Source organism: Pristis pectinata, chromosome 22 (genome assembly GCF_009764475.1).
Source record: "Pristis pectinata isolate sPriPec2 chromosome 22, sPriPec2.1.pri, whole genome shotgun sequence".
Classification (NCBI taxonomy): domain Eukaryota; kingdom Metazoa; phylum Chordata; class Chondrichthyes; order Rhinopristiformes; family Pristidae; genus Pristis; species Pristis pectinata.
Window position 1 is genome coordinate 34,701,357 of NC_067426.1, and position 24,813 is coordinate 34,726,169.

Sequence of the window (24,813 nt, forward strand, 5' to 3'; positions counted from 1 at the left end):
GCCACCATTTCAGCCCTGGGGAAAAGCCTCTGACTATCTACCCGATCAATACCTCTCATCATCTTATACACCTCTATCATGTCCCCCCTCATCCTCCGTCTCTCCAAGGAGAAAAGGCCGAGTTCGTGCATAAAATTCGTGCATAAAATCACGAAGGGCACAGAGAAAGTGAATGCACTTGGTCCTTTTCCAATTGGGGAATCAAGAACTAGAGGGCATAGGTTTAAGGTGAGAGGAGAAAGATTTAATAGGAACTTGAGGGTCAACCATTTTACACAAAGGGTGGTATGTGTGTGGAATGAGCTGCCAGAGGAAGTGGTTGAGGCAGGTACAACAGCATTTAAAAGACAAGTCCATGGATAGGAAAGGTTTAGAGGGATATGGGCCAAACACGGATAAGTGGAACTAGCTTAGATGGGCAGCTTAAGATATCTTTATTAATCACATGTACATTGAAACACAGTGAAATACATCTTTTTTGCATAGAGTGTTCTGGGGGCAGCCCGCAAGTGTTGCCACGCTTCCGGCGCCAACGTAGCATGCCCACGACTTCCTAACCCGTACGTCTTTGGAATGTGGGAGGAAACCGGAACACCTGGAGGAAACCCACGCAGACACGGGGAGAACGTACAAACTCCTTACAGACAGTGGCCGGAATTGAACCCAGGCCACTGGCGCCATAATAGCGTTGCGTTAACCGATACACTACCGTGGCATGGACCAGTTGGGCGGAAAGGGCTGTTTCTGTGCTGTATGCGTCTATGTTCCAGGTTGCCTGCATCAATTCACACCCACAGTCTTCCTGTCAAGGAGCGGTGACCTCACCAACACAAAACTAGTAAGTGTTCACTGTTGTCCGAACCGTGATTGGGAGCAGCCAGTTCTCAAGGATCTGGGGCGGCTGGTGTTGGGTGTTGGCAGAGAGTCCAGCACCTGTGATGGAGCCCTCAGTGAACTGGCTTTGCTCGGAGGTTTGGGGTTTTCAACACTTGGCTTTCCCAGTGAATGAAGTTCGGCAATGAGAAGCTGTGCCCTCCCCACACCCACTAACTGCTCACGGGAGCCCCACCGGCCCATACTTCTGCTTTCCCAGAGCCTTACTCCTCGGACATTGCGAAGCTGGGGGTTTGATGGTTACCTATCAAGCTAACACAATTCCAGCAGGTGCCAGGACTTAACCTGGATAATGATCACACCTGGACCTCACAAACAGGCTATTCAGCCTGTCAACCAGATGCTGACTCACTGAGCTGTATACTTAGTCATCACATCATAACAGTGACCATAATTCCTGGCCACTGAGGTACCCAAGGTTGTGAAGGGAACCACACAAGTATAGAGCCCGTTCTATCTCATTCACCTGCCCCTCCCCTGCACCTTTGATCCAGATTTTATTGGCACCCCCCCTGCAGCCGTGCCTCTGGTCACTTCACATGTGAATTTACCTGCTCCGGGTGTGGAAGCCTGAAGTACCCCAGGCTCAAAGTGTCCCAACCCAAGTGCCACAGAAGCCCACCAGAGAAACTCTGCCCACAAAATGTCTCTAAAAGCTTTGACAGCTGGCAAAGTCCTTATCCCAGCTTTGCTGATTGTCAAAACAATTGGGTATTAGAAATGTTTCTGAATATCTCTGCAGAAACATTTAAAAGCTCTCAAAGTAAATTGGTAAATTGGTTTATTATTGTCACATATACCAAGGTACAGTGAAAAATTTGTCTTGCATGCCGTCCATACAGATCATTTTGTTACAACAGTGCATTGAGGTAGTACAAGATAGTACTAAAATAATTAAAAGTGTAAAAAGTTATAAATTAGTAAATAAAATTAAGAAATTATTCATGTTATTAAACAAAATCAAAAGATTTTAAAAGAACTTTGAACTTACCATCTCCTAGGTGTTTCATCCTGCACACCTACAAGTCCCAGTGAAACCAATGAGGTTGGGGATCCTATGTCAGCCCCAGACCAGTGCAGGGTCCGAACGCTGATTTCCCATGTAAACACTGGACAACCTCAGCAAGTCTGAGCTCCATCACTGGACTCCACGGGGGTCCCGTGGGCAGTGCTACCCGAAGCAACTATTGGTGAGGAAGTTTGGATTTACCTGTGTTTGACTACACCTGCTCAGAAGTCTTGACCCTGCTGTCAAATACCAGCAGAATCTCAACCACTTTACAAAACCAATCATCTTGGAGCTACCTGCAGGATGAGGCATCATCCACAGCTCTCACCCTGCTCCAGCCCAACGCACGACTCTTCTGTGTCAGTGTCATGCAGCTGGAAGGTGATTTCATTTCCAGGGTGAAACATGACAACCACTTGCAGCTCATGTGGTGTCTCGGTGTGACTGGGCAGTCCCTGCCATCAGTATCCTTGCAACTCTCCCCTGGGTTCTGGAGAAGACATCCTACCCAGTACTTGTGGATGGTCCGGGGGTGTGTGGATCTAACTCCCACAGTGCAGAACTGGGAAGGGGTGGGGGTTCAGCTCAGCCAACATCCCTGGGCACCCCCCACATTAAAACTCCGGCTCCCAAACAACCACATCTCCATGTTACTGCCACAAGGTTCCGAACATGGCTCTGCCAAACCCACCAAGACTGGCCCCCCTCCTCCCCCTCCCCCCACAAACGGTGCTCAGATCCCAGACAATATCACATCTGAAACCCCCTCCAGGTCGAGCAGTCCGGGTCACAGCTACATACCCTCCCCCCGACTACAAATCCCACACATTAATTCAATAGTGGGGTCCGGAAGGCTGTAACTGGCCAGGCATGAGATGAGATGTTGTTCCTCAGCTTGTGTGGGCCACGTTGGAACAGTGCAGGGGGACACAGACAACACTCACAGCTTTCCCTCCCTTTCCAAGTCCTCATTATTCCAGTAACCAGATAGTGCTTGAAATGTTGGGAGCACCTGGGCAATCCTGGACTCATCCTATGGGAGGTATCCCCTTTGTCCAACCCATCCGCCCCCAGCACAAATCTCTGCAGCTGAAACCATCTGGCTTTCTCACTCTCCCAGTTCTGATGAGACACTGCCTGACTTACCATAGAACCATAGAACCATAGAACCATACAGCACAAAACAGGACCTTCGGCCCACCATGTTGTGCCGTCCATCAGACCACCCTCACACTACCTAACCCCTTCCTCCCGCATATCCCTCTATCTCACATTCCTCCATGTGCCTATCCAACAAACTCTTGAACCTGTTCAATGTATCTGCCTCCACCACCACCCCAGGCAGTGCATTCCATGCACCAACCACTCTCTGGGTGAAAAACCTCCCTCTGACATCTCCCCTGAACCTCCCACCCATAACCTTAAAGCCATGACCTCTCGTCTTGAGCATTGGTGCCCTGGGAAGGAGGCGCTGACTGTCTACTCTATCTATTCCTCTCAATATTTTATATACCTCTATCATGTCTCCTCTCATCCTCCTCCTTTCCAGTGAATAAAGCCCTAGCACCTTAAACCTGTGCTCATATTCCATACGCTCTAATCCAGGCAGCATCCTGGTAAATCTCCTCTGCACCCTTTCCAACGCCTCCACATCCTTCCTATAATGCAGCGACCAAAACTTGAATGGTTCCAGCATTTCCGATCTTAATTTCTATTTTAATCTGAAGATTTTTTGCTTTCAAAACAAGCTTCACCCCTGATTACATGCACAGTCGGGTAACCTTCAACCCAGGCAGCTCGCCGTAGGAGCTGGTAGCTCCCTCACCCCCAACACTCTCGACACCAGACATATTGGCTGTTTGGAGGGAGCACAGTTCACACTGAGACTATCAACACTCAAGAGAGCCAATTCTGTTGTAAATTTCAGAATGTTCTTTTGCTCAGCCAGCAGAATAAAGGAACAAGTGCAAGGTACTGGATGTACCAGTCCTGTCCATCAGATTCTTGAAGTTCTAATACTGAATCACATCTGTGTAGATCGACCAACAATGCAGCATCTGGAGAACAGTTTGTCCTCTACATCAGGAGCCAGATGTTGACAAGCAGCTCATTTTTTGGACTTTCCTATTTCTAGTTTGCCTGCCTGGAGTCAGATGTGTTTTCCAGTGTTGAGCTGATTTGGCTTTTGCTCAGCCTTAACGAAGAAAAATAAATACCTCAACTGAATACCAGAGTGCTGACATAATCTTAGTGACTCTCAAACAATCCAAACAAGGTGGTAGCTTTCGACCAATGACAGGTTCACAGCCACTGAGTGGCTGAGGCCCCCAATCTCCACACACCTCCCGGCTGTGGGCAGTTTCTCAGTCCCACTGCAAAACAACATGGTTCTTCAGCCCAATGTAACCACACCCCAGGTAACAGAACACCCTCAGGAACTGTACCCCGGGGAGAGTCATTACGTCAGGGACTGCACCCCGGGGAGAGTCGGTACCTTGGGGACCGTACCCCGGGGAGAGTCGGCTACTTCAGGGACTGTACCCTGGGGAGAGTCGGTACCTCGGGGACTGTACCCCAGGGAGAGTCGGTACCTTCTGACTTGCATCCAGGTGAATACTGACCAGGAATGTGTGTTGAGGGAGGATCCACACCGCTTGTGCATTTATTTACAAAGAGCAGAGGGAAACGCACTGGCTGGGTATGGGAATGCCGGGATGGGCAATGGAATTGTTTCCAGGAGCAGGAGCTGGTGTTCAGCTCAGCAGTCTTGAGGCTGCTCAGTCATCCTGTGAGGTGGCGCTGGACCTTGTACCCAAGCCCACTTTACCCTTCCATCAGCGTACCCCCTGTTCCTGGCTGTGAAGCTCCCAGTGTCTGAGATCTCTGAGGCAGAGAACTGAAGATGATCACAACCTGAAGGGAACATCTCTGTTCAGCCCTGAGTTGCCAGCCCCACACTTCACACCAATTCACTACAGACAGGCCCAACTACATTCACCAACACACAGTCTGCTGGAGGAACACAGCAGGTTGAGCAGCATCTGTGGGGGAAAGGAATTGTCAACGTTTTGGGTCGAAACCCTGCAACAGGACGACAGAATTCCTTCCCTCCCCACAGATGCTGCTCGACCCGCTGAGTTCCTCCAGCAGGTTGTTCATTGCTACAGGTTCCAGCCTCTGGTGTCTCTGTGGTAACGTGCAGGACCACCGAATGGACACACAGCTCTTCGATGCAGGACAGACACATGAATGATGCTTTAAGCAGTATGTTAAGTAAGAATAGTTTTAAAATGCTCGGAAGTTACAGATCAGAGGTAGACAAAACTGGAGGGCATAGATTAAAGGTAGGGGGTAAGAGACTCAGGGGGATCTGAGGGGGACCTTTCTCACCCAGAGAGAAGTGAGTACCTGGGACACACTGCCGGAGAGAGAGGTGGAAGCAGAGTCACTGACACCATCTGAGAAGTGTTGGAATTGGAATTGGTTCACTATTGTCACTTGTACCGAGGTACAGTGAAAAGCTTGTCTTTTATACTGTTCGTACAGATCATTTCATCACATCAGTGCATCGAGGTAGTACAGGGGAAAACAATAACAGAATGCAGAATAAAGTGTTACAGTTACAGAGAAAGTGCAGTGCAGGCAGATTATAAGGTCATATCAAGGTAGAATGTCCAGAGGTGCACCTAAATCACCTCAGCAGAGCAGGCTCTGGGCCAAGTGCTGGGAGGTGGGATTAATACGGATGTGTACCCACTGGTCGGCATGGACGTGATGGGCGGAATGGCCTGTTTCCATGCTGTATTCCGTGTTAAAACCACACATCCCAACTCTCAGCAACACATGGCCTATATTCTGAAAGCAAATACAACGGAAGCCACAGATTTGATGCTTAAAGTGTAATTCAGAAACAGCTCTGTGAACAGCAAGATGTGAGAAGCCAGAGAAACAACACATTAGGCAGCAAGATGGACTGCTATAAAGGAAGGGGTAGGAGATGGAGAGGTTTACAAAGGAAATTCCAGAGCTTAGGACCGCAGTGGTGAGGGTACAGCGGCAGTGACGGTTCAAAGAAGGGATCTGCAGGAGGTCAGAGGGGGATTGTAGAGCAGGTTCCAGAGGTAGTGATGAGCGAGAGCATGGAGGGGTTTCACACGGGGGCTCTGCACGGCACTTACAGCTCGGAAACAGACCTGGTGAACAAGGTGACAATGGCGATCTTCTGCTGCCCAGCCTTTACTCACCCGGCCTTCTCCGAAACTATCAGCTTATCTCATCAGCTCTTCCTACATCCTCCACCCGCTCTTACAGCTTTCCCCGGAGACCTCACTGGGCACCCTTATTGTCCCTCCAGCCAACAGTACATTCCACTCTCCTGAAACGCTGGCTTTCCCTTTACTACTGACTGTTGTCTTAATTATGATCCCCCCCCCACCTCCTCCTCCGCAGAAGCAGAAATATTTTCGCCACAGCTGCTTCCTAGTTCTGAGGGCTCGCATCAGACCACTGTGTTGCCTTCTCTTTTGCAGAGGGAGTAGCCCCAGGCTGACCAGCCCTTGTTGATGGTTGTACCCACACCGTTCTGGCACCGTTCCAATCACTCTCCCGTGCCTCGAGTTTTGTTTATCAATAAGGAAACCAGAATTCTTAAGTGTGATCTGATTAAGGATTTTTGCCAATTTCAAAACTTCATTTCACTTCTATTTCTCTGAAAATAAAACCCAGTGCTTTGCTTATGTTAATTATGACTTTGGTAACCTTTGCTGGTAACTATTAATGATTGGTGAACAGCTAAAACATTTATTCCTGCATTCTTTGGAGTTTAGCAGAATGAGGGGTGATCTTATCGAAACCTATAAGGTCCTGAGGGACATGACAGGGCAGGTGGTGAGGTGGAGACACCAGAGACCGCAGATGCTGGAACCTGGAGCAACACACAGAGCACTGGAGGAAATCAGCGGGTCGAGCAGCATCCATGGGGGGAGAGGAATTGTCGGCGTTTCGAGTCGAAACCCTGCATCAGGACGACAGAATTCCCTCCCTCCCCACAGACGCTGCTCGACCCACTGAGCTCCTCCAGCAGATTGTGTGTTGCTCCAGATTCCAGCATCCGCAGTCTCTCGTGTCTCCACCAAATGGACACACAACTCTTCGACACAAGGCCAACATCATGAATGATGCTTTAAAAAGTATGTTAGGTGAGAATAGTTTAAAAAATGCTAAGAAAATACATATCAGAGGTAGATAAAACTAGAGGGCATAGATTAAGGGTAGGGGGTAAGAGACAGAGGGGATCTGAGGGGGACCTTTCTCACCCAGAGAGCGGTGAGTACCTGGGACACACTGCTGGAGAGAGAGGTGGAAGCAGAGTCACTGACACCATTTGAGAAGTGTCTGGATGTGCACTGAATCCCCTCGGCGTGGAAGTCTACGGGCCAAGTGCTGGGAGATGAGATGAATGTGGATGGGTGTCCACTGGTTGGCATTAACGTGATGGGCCGAAGGGCCTGTTTCCCTGCTGTATGATCCTATAATAAAGGGATGTCACTTCCTGGTGTGCTGTATTCCGTGTTAAAACCACACATCCCAACTCTCAGCGACACATGGCCTGTATTCTGAAAGTAAATACGACAGAAGCCACAGATTTGATGCTTAAAGTGTAATTCAGAAACAGCTCTGTGAACACCAAGATGTGAGAAGCCAGAGAAACAACACATTAGGCAGCAAGGTGGACTGCTATAAAGGAGGGGACAGGAGATGGAGAGGTTTACAAAGGAAATTCAAGAGTTTAGAAGAATGAGGGTTGATCTTATTGAAACATATAAGGTCCTGAGGGACATGACAGGGCAGGTAGTGAGATGGAGAGACAGAGGCTGCGGATGCTGGAGTCTGGAGCAACACACAACCTGCTGGAGGAGCTCCGTTGGTCTCCTGAACACACAGTTCTGGATTGCTACATTTATTCTGAATCAAAACCAGTTCTCACAGTGGAAATGCCTGACAGCGAGAGGCAATCTCAGTGCAGGTGGGACTTTGACACCACAATGACTCTTTCTGCCCTGGACGGGTCTGACTGGTACATCAGTGAGGGCACTGTCAACTATCCCTCACAGTGGTTCACCCACCTCCTCTCACTGACCCAGTCCTTCCAGGACCCCTCCAGCTGGGTCAGTCTGGTGTGACCAAGCCAGTCGCAGTGATGGACACTGAAGTCCCCACCCCTGATGACATTCCTGCTGCTCTCAGAGCTCCTTCCGAGTGATGTCCATTATGGAGGAGCTGAAGGAGGCTGGAGTGTGGAATGAGGAGCAGGTTTCCTCACCCTTCGTTGACCTGATGTAATAAGTCTTCATGGGGTGTGAAGTCAATGCTGAGGACTCCCAGGGCCCCACTTGTGCCAGTGGGCATTCCCTGAGGCAGACCAGCTGCCCCACCAGTTGTTATACTTTGTCGGTAATGTGAAAGGACTTGCTGGACTACTTCGGGGGGCAGTTTATCATCAACCGTATTGCTGGTTGACTGAAGTCAGACCGAAATAAACACTCTGGTAAACAGGGAGCTTGGCGGGAGCAAGCTTTCACCCTGGGTACTTGGCCTCATCCTTCAGGAGCACAGCGCTGCTCCGGTCACTAACTAAAGGACATGCATGGTGAAGCCGCCCACGCAGCCCACACCAAGGTTTATGCTTCACTCAAACCATCTGTTCACTTTGTAAAAATAGTTCAGAATTTCTGCAGATCTCTATCACGCTCCACTTTCACTTTCCAGGGAAAGAGTGATGACAGCTGGCTGTCCTCTTCCTGTTGATCAAGATCTTGCTTCTCTGGCACTGCGCCTGTGAAGCATCTTGTGCACTCTCTCCAGTGCATCAATAACCTTGCATTATTGCTTTCCAAACTCTCCACAGTACTTCAAGCACAATCGAACCAAGCCTGCTTACAGGTCTAACGCAGCGTCGATTTGTCAATGTTACAAACTCCAGTGTTGAGTGCCTCAGCGTGACCCTTGCTTCCACTGTCGATTCCCACCCTGAGGTCTTTTGGTGCCCAGTTGGATTCTTATTTTGCACACAGTATGTTACTGCTCCACTCTTCTTACCAAGATGTATAAACTCAGCTATTGGCGTTGAAGCTTATTTGCTGATTATATGCCCATTCTACGAATTTATTGAAGTCCTCTTGTAATATGCTGCCGTGCTGTGTTTACCAGCGCCCTACTGATCCACTTTGGGATCATCTGTATATTTAAAAGCTCCAAAGACAGACTCCTTAATACTAATTACAAACAAATGGCCCAGCTCGATTCCTTTCACACCTCACCTTCCACCTCCTGCCCACAGCCCTTTCCCCCAACTCCCTGCAGCCAGCAACCCAACCACTGCTCTTCCAGAACTCTACTTGTCTCTGGTCCCTGTAATCACTTTCAAGGGTCCAATTAACCTCATTGAGTAAGATGTTACCTTCACCACACTTCTGTGATGGATTTCTGTATTACTCTATTATCCCTCCTTCCATCAATGTAAAGTGAATTTATCTTTGGTTCCTCGGACTCCTTGTACTTCCTTTCTTAATATATTATGTCAGATGTCCATCAGTCATCTGAGGGTGTGCGACAGTAGCCCTGCGATCGCTTCTCCAGATTGCTTTAAAGTGCCAGGGTGTGGGCCATCCAGACTTTTATCCTGAGTTTGATTTGTTTGTCTACTCTTTCCTCCTGTTATTTAATTTAAATGTGGTTATATCACTTCTAACATAAAAACAGAAGATAAGAGTTCAGTAAAAGCATCAGGGGTGAAAGAAAAAGAGAACTGATATTTCAGATCGATGATCTTTTATCATCCGATAAACTGACAAAACATCTCTGTTTCCCTCCCCACAGATGCTGTCTGACCCGCTGAGTATTTCCAGCAGCTTCTATTTATTTTCCCCAGATTTCTAGTATCTGCGGTGCTTTACTTTTTGATTACTGTATCATGCCCAATCTCGTCTCCTGGTTCAGAAAAAAGCAAGGTAATTCCTTAACATTCCTTCCATTTCTCCGTCACAGCCTGTGATCCTATTTTCACCCTGAATGAACCCACTCCCATTCTGCAGGACACTTTATTATTTTGTATTATTTTCTGATGATTTAATTTCACGGTTTACCTTTCGTTTTCGGACCATTTGATCTCTCCCCTAATCTCTCTCTCTATTCCCTCCTGTCACCTTCCTGTCTGCAGTACACGTAACTTGTCTTTCTCCATTTTCCCCCTTCATCCGTCCACGGAGCCTCATTAATGTTTAGTTAACTCTTGCACTTTATTCTAACATTTTCCACTCCTGTTCTAATCACTTCCCTCTAATCTGGTCCATTAAGTGTTTGTAAATTCTGTTGTTAGGCCCTCAAAATCAATCCTGCAACCTCTCCTACCCATCGTGGTGGACAGGGGAAGAGTCACTCCCTGGTGCCTTGTGATTTAGAGGCTCACTGTTGCCCCCACAGGGGTGGGAGGCAGGTGCCGACTCGCACGGCGAGCTCACACGGGTTTCCTCTGACGAAAATATTGTCTGTGGCCTCTGATGTATGGAAGGGACTTTGCAGACTGATGGTCCCCACTGCAGCAGTCACAGTGGAGAGCTGGTGCCTGCAATGCCTTGCTGGTGCTGTGGATGGCGCCGGCGGTGCATGGAAGGCAGTAGACCCCGTCTCTGCTCTGCTGCAGGACACAACGAAATGCAGGCGGCGGGCTTAGGTCGGGGGCTCGGTCACCTCTGAGCGTATCTGCCCCTCGGCGATTGTTGGGGCTACAGCGGGTGGGATAACCTCGCTGAGGGACAGTCACCTCAAACCCCCCCCCCCCTTGCACAGTGACGTTCACCTCAGACAAGCGTGCCCGCACGTTGGAACTCCTACAGCACCAAACATGGGCACGACAAGGGCACTGGTGCCACACCGAGAGGGTCCATTTGGCCAGCAGGGCTCTGCTGGCTCATTGAAACAACCCCTCACCACTCTATCCCCACAGGCCTGAAACACCTCCACTCCCCGTCTTAGAGTGACGACTGACCCTGCTCCCTTCACCCTGCCAAGTCCTCCTGATGTTGGCTATTACCCCCCTCACTGTTAACTACGTTCCAATTGCCCTCCCTCGCTGTCTGGGTCAGTAATACTTTAAAGGCAACATAGAGTACACCAGTATCTATGCTGTTTCACCCTGAATACAAGTTCCCACTACTCTCTCTGTAGTAACTCTACACCCATATTCCCACCACCTCTAATTCTCGGAATGTGTATAAATAAAACAGTTGGGAAGTCTGGGCAGCCCTGCGGCAGGGCTGTAAGCTGCCTCACAGCTCCTGCGACCCGGGTTCAATACTGTCCTCGGGTGCTGTCTGCGTGGAGTTTGCACGTTCTCCCTGTGACTGTGTGTGTTCCCCGGGCCGCTGTAAATTACCCCTGGTGTAGGTGGGATGGGAATGTAGGCAGAAGAAAATGGGACGAGTGTCGGTCGGGTCAGGGCGGATGTGGACTTGGTGGACTGAGAGTCAGGAGCTTTAAACTCCTGGGGGGTTAACTTATTGGGTGACCTGTCCTGGGCCCTGCACATTGAAGCAATCACAAGGAAACTGCGCCAGCATCTTTACTTTCTTAGGATATTAAGTTCGGCTTGTCACTGAACACAGATGTACTGTTGAAAGTATCCTGACTGGTTGCATCACAGTCTGGTACGGTAATTCGAATGCACAGGAATGTAAGAAGCTGCAGAGAGTAGTGGACTCAGCCCAATACATCACGGGCACATCCCTCCCCACCACCGGGAGTATCTACAGGAGGTGCTGCCTCAAGAAGGCAACATCCACTATCAAAGATCCCCACCATCCGGGTCATGCCATCTTCTCGCAGCTACCATTGGGCAGGGGGTACAGAAGCCTGAAGTCCCACACCACCGTGTTCAAGAACAGCTACTTCCCTTCTTGAACCAACCGGCACAACCTGAATCACAACAGTACAGCAACACTATGACCACTTTGATCACTTTGCACTAAAATAGACGTTTTTTTTGTTCTAATTGTGTTCTTTCTTACAAAAATTGCGTATAATTTATGCTTAACTTATGTTTTTCTTGTGTGAATGCTGCTTTTGTGATGTTATTTGCCTGTGATGCTGCTGCGAGTAAGTTTTTCATTGCACCTGTGCACACATGGACTCATGCACGTGACAATAAACTTGACTTTGACTTTGTCTCCATGTTACATCACTCCAACTGTTCATCCACAGGTCACCACAGCATGAAACTGCAAATAACCCAAGCACCAGAAGTCACTTGGTGGTTGTTATTGTAAATCAAACTGCAGGATTAACTGCTCCAGGCAGCCAGTCCTAGTTGTACAAATCACAGGAAGATTTGGCATCCAGCTATCCCCACACATCCCCAGGAGAGGTTCAACCTCACTGCAAACAACTTAAAGCTGTCAGACACACTGTAAAGCTGCTTCTACTCACTCACAGCGCAGGAAGAGGGTGGGTTAGACACAGGAAAACTTCCCCCACACCTCCTGTCACACTCCCAGCACGGACAGCACTAGCTGCCGCACTGGGAGAACCTGTACAGTGTGTGAAGCTGCTGCAGGTCCGCTGGTTACAGGTTGCTGCTGGAAGACGGTGCAGCTGATCGTTCGACAATTTTTACTGCTGGGAGTCAGGGAAAGAAAAACAACATCGTGTGTTGTGCAAGAAGAGTTGGTGAGGAAGAGTGAGGCTGCAATAGTCCGGCGCTGTGCTGCCAACTTCACAGGGAAGCTTCACAAAAATCAAACACCCTCCCCACCCCAAGCGCTGTGTGCGGGTCAGCTGAGCTCCCTGGGTGAAGAAGGTTTTCTCAGACTTTGGACTTTGGAAGGAGCTGGGCAGTTTCCAGCTGACCATTGTAAAAGCAGCTGAACATCCACCACAAGGACTGTATAATTCACCAAAACCAGAAGCAAAATCCTTGGCTTTCCTCTCCCACCATTCCCAAACCTTTGTACCTATTTCTAAAGGGGATGAGAGGTGACTTGATAGAGGGTACAAGACAATAAGAGGCATAGATCGAGTGGACAGTCAGAGACTTTTTCCCAGGGTGACAGTGGCTAACACGAGGGGACATAATTTTAAGGTGATTGCAGGAAGGTACAAGGGGGATGTCAGGGGTAAGTTTTTTACACAGAGAGTGGTGGGTGTGTGGAACACACTGATGACAGAGGTGGTGGGGGCAGATACATTAGGGACATTTAAGAGACTCTTAGACACATGAATGATAGAGAAATGGAGGGCTATATGGGAGGGAAGGGTTAGATAGATCTTAGAGCAGGATAAAATGTTGGCACAACATTGTGGGCTGAAGGGCCTGTAGTGTTCTATGTTCTAGTTCTCTCCATTGACGAGGGATGGGTGTAACCCATGGAACCCACGGCTGCTCTCCAGTGGTGGGGGCTGCTCTCCAGTGGTGGGGGCTGCCCACAGCTGCCCCATCAGTACTTCCAGTACCTGCATCTAACCATGGGGTCAGGAGCTCTCTGACTCGAGGCCAAGGGTACAGCAACGACCTGGGTTGTCGACCCTGGGCCACCACCACACACCCCTACAATGTACGGAAGGTCTTCCACGGCACTGAGCGAGGGTCTCGCCATGGGTGAGTCCCTTCTGCCGGTGGACAACCCCCCCCCCGGAGGCCACTATGCAGAGGGTCAGACCTACAAAGTCCTGCCTTCTTGCCCGGTTAGCCCTGCCACTAGAGGAGGCAGGGTCACCCATCCTGCCCCGTCTGCAGGGGAGTCACCTCCCCCCCCCCACCCCCGTGTCTGCTCCTTGTGCCACCCACCCTCATGGGAGGATACAGGATGTTCAGGGAACACCCGACTGCACCCCTGGGACCTCAGTGAGGGCGCTACCCCACCACCACCCCACCCCCCACATGGAGGTGGGGCGTGTACAGAGGCGTTGTCCCGGCCCCTGGCATCCCAGGACACTGCTACCCTGCCCCTCCCCACCGCTCCACCCCAGAGGTCGAGGCGGAGGTTAAGGACGGGCAGGGTAGATAGGGCTAAGTTGTTTCCCTTGGTAGGTGAGTCCAGGACAAGAGGGCACAGTGTTAGAATTAGAGGGTACCCATTTGGAACAGAGATGCAGAGAAATTTCTTTAGCCAGAGTGTCGTGGATTTATGGAATTCGTTGCCACGTACAGCTGTGGAGGCCCGATCACTGGGGGTGTTTGAGGAGGAGGTTGATAGATATCTAATTAGTCAGGGTATCGAGGGATATGGGGGAAAGGCCGGGAATTGGGGCTAGATGGGAGAATAGTTTAGCTCACGGAGAAGTGGCGGACCAGACTCAATGGGCCAAATGGCCTCCTTCTGCTCCTTTGTCTTGTGATCTGGTGAGGGGAGGGAGCATCGGGGCAGAAGGAAGGAGCAGAGGAGATCGGGAGACCTGGGGGACATCCCCTGAACGGCGAGGAGCAGCCCAAGCCCGCAGACCTGAGCCTCGGCTGCCCACCAGCCCCAGGACTCGGTGAGGGAGCAGGGCAGAAGGATGGAGATGTGCACCGCGATGGCGTTCACTGAGCCTTGGCGTCCTGCTCCCCCGGTGAGGCCGTGGCCGCCCGTGTGCCCCAAGGGGCAGGGAGCAGGGTGTGGATCCCCAGCTTCCCCCCACCACGTCCCTGGGATACGGTCTCCCTGATCCCATGGGATTCCCCAGCCACCCCACCCTACAGGGAAGGGGTGGGCTGCAACTCCCTCCACCACCAGGGCTGGGCGCCACGGTGACAGGTCGGGTCCTTCTCACCGAGGCCGGGACTGCCCGGACCTGCCTGACAGCAGCGACAACGTAAAGACCCATGTGGTAAATAGCTCCCCCACTCCTGATGTGGGCGGTGAAGGGGTAGGGGGGAGTCAGCCCTCTCTCCACCTCGGCTCCTGCCTCCAGCCGGCGTCTGGACCAGTAAATGGTGGGATGCCCCTTCACCGGGGGGGGGGGGGGGGGTGGTCACAGTCCACTGACGCTACCCGGCCCAGATTCCCCAGTGGATCCCAGGGACGATCCCTGCTCGATCAGTCCTGCGCCTGGGATGGTAAGGAGAGGAGGGGGCAGTGTGGCCTCCGAGCACGGTGTGGGGTGGGTAGGTTAGCCACTGGCAGTGACCACCCGGGGGGTGATGGCCACTCGTGTGGGGCACAGGGTCACCAGTGAGGTAGCGGACATCCTTGTGCCCTGGGCCAAGTGTCTCCTCATCCACGCTCGGAGAGTCTGGGATGCCCTGGAAATGACCAAGGGTTGCCCCAACAGTTCAACTGGCTGATGACCAGTGGTTGGAACTGGTGGAATCCTCCTTCGGGAAGATCGGGAATAGTGCGGATGTGACCTAGCGGCACCGAGACATTCCTCACTTGGACTGCTGAGGGGGTGGAGGACCCCCTGCCCATAGATGGTGTCCTACCTACGACATAAGAACAACCATGGGCAGCTCATCTTCCACCACAGAGGGTCTCCCCATGGCTTTCACAACCTCTCAGCCCTTGGGGAAGGAAGGTACAGTATGTGGCGAGCCTCCCGCCAGGAACCCAGACTGCTCTGGGAGTTAGAGGTCTGGCTACCTGCTCCACCTCGCCATGCATCTGAACTGTGTGCCGACGTACTTTGTGAGCACCCACAACCCTGGACCCAAGGCGATATAGGGGCACTTGGGGAACAATCTGCTCCCGGGCTCCATTGATAGCGGCAAGTACATCGTTGCTGGGATGGGGGGGTGGAGGGGTAAAATCTCAACTATACCCTCGGGGAGAGGGATCACCTGACCACGTCAGGGACCAGAGCGTCAGTGGAGAAGGTCAGGGCACTTGTTGTCTCCCTCAGTGTGGGGGGACAGTCCGACTCCAGCACCTTGTGTCACACCCAAGCAAGTGGCCTGGATGTCTGCAGCAGACATTCTCACCTCAGCTCTTTGTGCCTGTGTTCGGACCAGTACTGTAATGGGGCTGGAACCAGGTGAGCAGCAGAATCCAAACCAAGTAAGTGAGTTAGCACCACTTGATAACACTGCCAAATCAGTTACTGTCGGTGCAGAGTCATCCTGCTCTCTCTGGAAATGTCGCCGTATTTATCACTGCAGAACATTCCATGTGGCAGTGTGAGGTGTGCTTTCTCTCTCATTGACTCGCAGGCACAGTCGTGTAGCGGTTAGCGTAACGCTATTACAGCACCAGTGACCCGGGTTCAATTCTGGCCGCTGTCTGTAAGGAGTTTGTACGTTCTCCCCATGTCTGCGTGGGTTTCCTCCGGGTGCTCCGGTTTCCTCCCACATTCCAAAGGCATACGGGTTAGGAAGTTGTGGGCATGCTATGTTGGCACCAGAAGCGTGGCGACACTTGCGGGCTGCCCCCAGAACACTCTATGCAAAAGATGCATTTCACTGTGTGTTTCGATGTACATGTGACCAATAAAGATATCATCATCATTAAACAGAGAGCCACCAGAGTGCTAGGTAGGAATTGATGCCCCATGTAAAACCCCTCCTGGGCAGTCAGGCACCGCAGTCACTCAGGAGCACGAGGAACGGAACGGAGCCCCCTCACTGCAAACCATGCCTCTCCGCAGTTTCCTTTCAAAACCATTTCCCTTCGCCACAACTGGAAGGGTCGTTTTTCTGAGAGAGTATTTTTTGCAACGAACTAGAAAGGCTGCATTCAGTGTCCGAATTCAAACAGGAAGCGGCAGTACTATTGGAAGTAGGAAGATAGGCATCTCGGCTGAAAGCTGAATTGCAGAAGATTCTTTGCCACGGCTGCAACTCGTCCATTCCGCCAATCCCCCCACCGTGCCCCCCTCCACCTCACTTGGGAATGGTCTCGTCATTTAATCTAAGAAGCCTGTACGTCACCTCCTTCAAGCACGTCACACGTGGTTTTTCTCTGCATTATTAACTCCAGATGCCTGACTTAGAACAGCTCCACAACCTTACTTTAATAAGCGGGTTCCTTATCTCTCCGCATGAAGCACATCTGACCGTGAGAAGATTAACCCTTTCACAGCCCCACAGCTACGTTGGCACGTTTTCTGTTTGATCCAGAGCCCGGTGCAAAGTGAATGTAATGGATTCACGTGACACACTCCCTGCCCAGTCCAGCCCGGGCACCTCTGGAAACAAGGCACATGCTGAACCCAACCTCAGTGTATCTGGCAATAAACAGCAAAATCAAATCGGTGAAGTCAGACTCGACTCTCTTCCCCGAGATTTTCCACAGGGTCACCCGCCCCAACTCACTCACCCCCGATGACCCTGGACGTTCCTGGTCTGTGGCACCTCAGAAGGGAGAAGCAAGGTCTCGGACTGGGCAGCTTCAGTCATCATGGAAATGCCAAGCACCATGTCCCTAACCACCAGCCTCCTGTCCGACTGGGGACCATCCATCCCTCCTGCCCCATCTGTGGTAGACCTTGTCAGTCTCACCTTTGCCTGTCTCTGAACCCACAGAACCGGAGTGGGAGCAAGTCACCCTCCGTCCTGAGGAACTGTCTGATAGGAAGACAAGTGGCCAGGTCTAAACTAGCCCTGTGTGTGGAAAGTTCTACAAAGCCAAGTTGGGGAAGGTTGAGGGGGGAAACTGTGTCAATTCAAGTTTTTTGTCAGGGCATACAGACCCAGGGTATACATTCAGCTGGGCAAACCTCAGCAATGGACACTGGCCCACTCACCTCTGGGGCGAGTTCAGCCCAATGGCACAGCAAGTCCTCAGGCCTGCCCCTGGGGAACCTCCCCTAACCTGCCAGCATTAGTCAAGCGGAACTCAGCTGATCCAACTGGTACCAACACCTGGCATTATCTAGAGGGCAGAAGAGGTATCTCCTGGGTGGGTGTGTGGGGACAGGGGTCTCCTTACTGTTCACCTTACTGATCCAGTGAGGCAAACATAGGTGTCCCCAACTCCAGGTGATGTCAGGATTGTTAACGTGAGCAAACTGGAGCTCAACCTTTTCAAGAAATAAGTTTCAGAACAAATGTGAAGCCAACACAAGGACACAACTGGAGAGCTCATAAAAACCCGTGGAAAGAACCAAATCCACCTGAAGCAGGGGCTCACTCCCAAACTCCCAGCTGGATCATTGCAGAGTCTGTTCAAACTCCTGCTGCACTTGTTAATGTGAAACACAACCCTGTCCGTGTTCAAAGCTAATGAAGCAGTGCAGTCACCAACTGCTCTCATCAACTTCCAAAGCTGCACTTCATACTAACTGCAGCTTTGGAAGAGGCCTCTCTACAAATTTGGCCGTGGACACACTTGGATCCAGTCAGACTGCACTGAAGCAGCAACACAGCAACGTGTAGAGGGCACCGCAGGGGTGTGTGTGTGTGTGTGTGTGTGTGTGTTTGAGCATATGTGTGTGCCTGTGTCTGTCTGTCTGTGTGTATGTGTGTATAAGTGTGTGTCTGCATGTGTGTGTGTGTGTGTGTGTGTGTGTGTGTGTGTGTGTGTGTGTGTCTGTCTGTGTGTATGTGTGTATAAGTGTGTGTCTGCATGTGTGTGTGTGTGTCTGTCTGTGTGTATGTGTGTATAAGTGTGTGTCTGCATGTGTGTGTGTGTGTGTGGGTGTGTGTGTGTGTGTGTGGGTGTGTGTGTGTGGGTGTGTGTGTGTGTGTGTGTGTGTGTGTGTGTGTGTGTGTGTGTGTGTGTGTGTGGGTGTGTGTGTGTGGGGGGGGGGTGGGGGGAGAGGGTGGTGGCACGGAGAGAGGTTGGGTGGCGTGGGAGGTGTTTCAGACTGTCTAAGCACAAGAGTTGTGTTCAGGGGATCTCCTCGGTGCAGAAGTGACAGGTGCAAAGGGTTTCCCCAGAATCGGGGATGTAGGGAAGTGTTGGAGGGATCTCCTCAATACAGGAGCGCTGAAGGGTCTCAACCCAAAACATTGACAGTCCCTTTCCCCCCACAGATGCTACCTGACCTGCTGAGTTCCTCTAGCAGCTTTTGTGTTGCTCCTCAATGCAAGAAGGTGACTGAGATGGTTGGAGGTCTCCACACATGGGAGGGTGAGGGAGATCATGTTGTACACAGGAAGGTCTGTGTGGTGCCGGCAGACCATGGTATCAGACTCCAGTGGCTCTCGAGACCCCTCACGTTTGTGGCCACCAGATTTCCTGTGCTGGTTCCCAGGGAAAGTCTCTGCTCCAAGTCACAGGCCAGCTTCCATGGTTACCCACCGTAGGGAGGAAAAAGCAACCAAACCCTTCACCCTGGGCCCCCACACAGACACACAGTACAGCCACTGGGCTGCCCTCAGCCTCCTCCATGGATACAGTGGTAGTGCAGGGGCATTCCTGCCACCCCAACCCATCCTCACACAACAACAGCCCACTGAGGGTTCAAGTCAAGGAGAGACTGGCCTCGCCCCAAGGGGCTGCGGGCAAGTCTGGGAAGCTGCTGCTCGACACAGCAGGGCTCGGCTCAGACATAAAGGGCAAACACTCGATGAAAATTTACCCCTCGATCAAACCATCAGGGTCCTCGTCAGGGCAGAGTGACACTGAAGCACCAACACACAGATAATCCCACCACTGGTTCTTAGACCACAGACACCACTTCCCAACAACATGGCAGCTGGCACTTACTCAGTGGGTCTGACGACCGATACGTTTCCTAATCGCACAATCAAAGATCCCATTGGATTTCGGATTTTCTTCAGTGCCGGCATCTTAAAGAGAGAGAACCGCCTGAGCAGATTAAAGCCTGAAATCGGAGAAAGAAGAGTTAACGCCATCGAGTTAATGTCGTAGATTTCGGCAGTCTCTGGCCATCTCCTGTGTAGATGTCGGCCAGCGTTCCGTGACCACATCTGCAGTTCCACTGTCGCCCTGACAATGAGTGGACATCCTGAATCGGATTATTGTCAAATGGCCCAACACATCAGAGGGGAAGACAATTTGGTCTGAAGCTGTCAACCCAGCTGTGGTGAAACAGCTGTCCTGCAGAACAGCTGGATCTCCCTCCTCCCAATCACAAGCTTTCACATTGGAAACTGTCTGATGTGGTGACTGGTGTAAGCACACCCACACTGTACACTGACCCTGCAGAGACTTGGTAACAGCCCACGTTTGCACATGCATTGCATTCAGTTCTGGTTGCCCCATTACAGGAAGGATTTGGAGAGGGTGCAGAAGAGGTTTACCAGGATGCTGCCCGGATTAGAGAGTATGTGCTATGAGGAAAGGTTGGACAAACTTGGGTTGTTTTCTCTGGAGCGGCAGAGGCTGAGGGGAGACCTGATAGAGGTTTATAAGGTTATGAGAGGCATAGATAGAGTAGACAGCCGGTATCTTTTTCCCAAGGTTGAAATGTCTAATACTAGAGGGCCTGCATTTAAAGTGAGATGGGGAAAGTTCAAAGTAGATGTGCAGGGCAAGTTTTTTACACAGAGAGTGGTGGGTGCCTGGAATGTGCTGCCAGGGCTGGTGGTGGAGGCAGATTCGATAGAGGCGTTTAAGAGGCACATGGATATGCAGAGAATGGAGGGATTTGGACACTGTGCAGGCAGAAGGGGTTAGTTCAGTTAAGCATTTAATTACTAGTTTAATTAGTTCGGCTCAACATCGTGGGCTGAAGGGCCTTTGTACTGTTGCGTGTTCTTATGTTCCAAATTCTCCGGGTTTGGTTTAACAAAGATCCTCTAGACGTCATGGATTGGGGCAGGATATTGGGACCTGGGAGCGTGGGGTACTGATACAACAGAGGTCAGAGTCAGTGCCACAGAAAGGGCCAACAGCCCAGGTGGGCTGGGGACAGGTTGTGGTTAGGGGTGGAGAGGGGTGTTGGTGACACAAGGGAGAACTGCAGTGAGAGGTACATTTTGGTGAAGTTGTCCTGCCTGAAGCAGGCTTCGTGTGTGTGTGTGCACCTTGGGCAGGTCATCATCAGACACATCCGTGCCCGGGGGAGGGCTGCTTCACCATCTGGGGTGCACACACCCCCCCCCACCCCCCGCCTGCCCACAGAGTTTGTGGATGTGTGTTACCCGCCAAAGGATGCCACTGTGCACATCCAGCTCCATCTCGGTCAACACGTCAGGTGAACAGTGAGGCAACGTCATGGACCTCGTGTTTTTACAAACAAATTTAATCCCATAACACACACCAGTGCTACATGATAGGATGGTACTTCCAGAATCTCGAGTTCTCCGAGTGTTGTAGGACCAGAGGGAGCCACAGATCCACAAGGCGAGGCCACAGAGGGATTTAAATACAAAGCCGGACATTTGAAGAGAAGGTTGCTGCAGGGGGAGGCGCTGCCCATCAGGACCAGGGGCTTAGGGGGAGAACAGCTGGATTAGGACACGGGAAGCTGACGTCTCATGGAAGGTGAGAGATGGCACCAGTCAGTCGCATAGTAAAGTCCAGAGGTCCTAGGAACATGGAGCTTTGACACCACACAGACCCTCATGGAACTGTAGCGAGCAGGAGGCAGTCCCTGGCTACGATTAGAGGCATCAGCCAGAGAAACACAAGCTGAAGCAAACACTGGAGACATGGGCAGGAGGGGTGAAACTTTAACGGTGGGAGAGAACGACAAGGAGTGAACGCTTGCAGCCACTGCGGGGCTGCACATGCTCTTGACAAGAGCGACGTTGGCAGGAACCAAACTCCCACTGGAGAGCATCACGTCGAGGGATCTCTGGGGATTGAGTTGGAAAGGTGCAGCTGGATTTGTGGAGAGGGCGGTGAGGTTGGGGAGGGGAAAATAGTTTGCAAGGATAGTAAAAGGGGGTGATGATGACAGGTTTGGGGTAGAGGCAGGAAATGAGCCAACTTTCAACGAGATCAACCTGGAGGTCAGAAAGGGATGTCCGTGGGAAGATCATGAGGACAGAGGAAGTGGGTCCAAAGGAGCGGCTGACGAGAAGATAGGAAGAACAAATAAAGATGGATGAGAGACCAAGTCTCCGGGCTGGTGAGGGGGATCCTTCAGGGAGATTTAACCAGGTGGGCAAGTGTAGAGAAAGGAAAAGCAGAACCAATTCCACCAATAACAAGGGCCCAGCACTCCAGGCAGCAGGCCAGGAGGAAAGCTTCAGGAAGGTGGATGCATTCCAGGAAACGCTGGGGGACGGAGCTCTGGTGGACACAGGCAGGGCCCGGCTGTGCTTTGATCTGCTGCAGCCAGATCCAGCAATGAACAGCTGAGCCTGACGTCCACCATTTGCGACTGTTGGGTTTAAGTGAACGAAGCAGACCGAGGTACGAAAGAGAGTGATCGGATCCAAAGGGTGCCTCGGAGTCTGGGGAATGGGATGTGAATGGACAGACCTCAGGATCGGGTGTAAGAGCTGGGCTGCCTGAGATCGGGGCACTCACGGTGGGCAGGGAGAACTGTTGACCCAACTGTGCGTTGTGTGGTGCACGGTTTCAGCAAAGAGGGCTGCAGCGAAAGTCAGGAGGAGATTGCGACCCAGGAAGACCACTAACTTGTGAGTGGAAGTGGGGCAGTTACCTGAAACGTTAACGTACTGCTCCTGGTTCCGTAGTTTCCATCCATCACCGTATACACGTGGGCATGGAACATCTGGAAGAGGAAGGTCCGTGAGTGACTCCAAGTACAGCAACAATCTACTGCCATGTACGGAAGGAAGGAGCTTGCATCTTGTAGCCCCTCTCACAACACCTGATTTCTCAATGAGCATCAGACAGTTAAGTCTAAGAAACCATGACAGTCAATTTCTGTTCAAAAATAACATGATAAATGACAGGACATGACCACTGGAGACATCTCTGGCTCCCCGTGACGGGCTCCATGGGTTTGCACCACGGCCATGTCCTCCTTAGGCAGGTCCCACGTCCCAGGAAGGCACCTCACCACCCATGGGCACACACCCAGGAACGTAGTTTGAAGCTGTGATGTCCAGACACGCACTGTTTGTCACTGAAATCACTGCAGGTCCAGGCCTCTCACTGTGTCACTGTGTAAAGTTACAGTTTGTACTTTTCCAAGGAAATTCTGTCCTGCGACACATCAGTCTGGCACCATGGGGATGGAAGTTCTGGACTTCTTGGAGAGCTGGAGGGGATTACAGAGTCACAGAGGGATTTAAATATAAGGCTACACTGGGGACTGCAGAGGGACAGAGAGAGAGGCCGCTGGTAAGAATAGAAGCAGGAGGCCACTCAGCCTCTCAAGCCTGTTCTGCCATTCAACATGACCATGACTGATCTACCTCAGGCCTCAGCTCCTCTTCTGTACCAGGTCCCCATTGCTCTCGACTCCCTGATAAGACAGGAGCCTGAGGGCATGTACCAGCTCAAGGACAGCTTCTATCCCATGGTGATAAGACTGCTGAACGGTTCCCTTATACGATGAGCTGGACCTTCAACCTCACGATCTACCTTGTTAAGACCTTGCAACTTATTGCACTGCACTTCCCTGTAGCTGTGACACTTTACTCTGTACTGTTATTGTTTTTACCAGTACTACATCAATGCACTCTGTACTAACTCAATGTAACTGCACTGTGTAATGAATTGACCTGTACGATCGGTTTGTAAGGCAAGCTTTTCACTGTACCTCAGTACAAGTGACAATAATAAACCAATAACAATACCAATCTTTCCAAAATGTCTCCATCACCACTTTAAATACTTCCAATGGTCTGGCCTCCACAACCCTCCAGGGAAAAGGATTCTAGTGATTCACTACTCTGTGCAAGAACGATGAGCTGAAGCAAAGCAGCTCAGAAAGGTGCAGCAGGAGGGCGAGACGGCTAACGGGGGTGAGGGGGATGAGGAGGAATCATCTACAACTATCACAGGCACACAGGATGTCACACCTTTGACGGGAGCAATTTCAGCAAGGGACGACTTCCCATTGCAGAGAATTAACTTGATCCTAGGCTGACATGAGATTAGTTAACAGCCCGGGACAATATGCTACCAGGAACCAGCGTCACCTGCAAACTAGGCAGCCAGATCCTCACGGTGCCCAGCTCTTGTGATGTCTGATATTCTCCGGCCTTCTTCCAGATGGCTGGGCCTGCTCAGGCTGGTGTGCACTCTGCTACTCATCCTTCAGAGAGGGATCTAGGGGCTAAGTTCATAGCTCCCTGACAGCAGCTACACAGGTTGATTGGGCAGTAAAGAAGGCGTATGGCACGCTTGCCTTCATTAGTTGAGGCACTGAGTTCATGAGTCAGGAGGTTATGCTGCAGCTTCATAAAACTTTAGTTTGGCCACATTTGAAGTATTGCATTCAGTTCTGGTGACTCCGTTACAGGAAGGATGTGGAGGCTCTGGAGAGGGTACCAAAGAGTTTTCCCAGGATGCTGCCCAGATTAGAGGGCATGTGCTATGAGGAGAGGTTGGTCAAACTTGGGTTGTTTTCTCCGGAGCGGTGGAGGCTGAGGGGACACCTGATAGAGGTTTATAAGATTATGAGAGGCATAGATAGAGTAGACAGCTGGTATCTTTTCCCCAGGGTTGAAATGTCTAACACCAGAGGGCATGCATTTAGGGTGAGAGGGGGAAAAATTCAAAGGAGATGTGCGGGGCAAATTCTTAACACAGAGAGTGGTGGGTGCCTGGAATGTGCTGCCAGGGGTGGTGGTGGAGGCAAATACGATAGCTGTTAGACAGGCACATGAATGTGAAGGAAATGGTAGGATATGGACATTGTGTAGGCAGAAGGGATGAGTTTAGTTGGGCATTTTATTACTAATGTAATTGGTTCGGCACAACATTGTGGGCTGAAGGGCCTGTTCCTGTGCTGTACTGTTCGATGGTCTATATTCTATGTTCTTCCCTCTCTACAATCATGCTCTTCCTTTCACATACAATATCTGTGAATTTACTGAACCTAATTATCAGAGAAACCCTGCTCAGTGAGAAATCCCAGTCCACATCCAGAGCCTGTGGTGGGAACAT

General features: G+C 51.1%; 1 protein-coding gene across 2 annotated transcripts in view; it reads right to left on the reverse strand.

The window, feature by feature from the left end:
* Positions 1-24,813, reverse strand: part of col16a1 (collagen, type XVI, alpha 1) — a 212,184-nt gene that overhangs the window by 164,028 nt on the left and 23,343 nt on the right. For both annotated transcript variants that reach the window (XM_052036512.1, XM_052036513.1), the window contains exons 3-4: positions 22,394-22,465; positions 19,522-19,639 (exon numbers count right to left, since the gene is read on the reverse strand). In XM_052036512.1, coding sequence (XP_051892472.1) covers positions 19,522-19,639; positions 22,394-22,465 — 190 coding nt within the window. The remainder of the gene's footprint in view (positions 1-19,521; positions 19,640-22,393; positions 22,466-24,813) is intronic.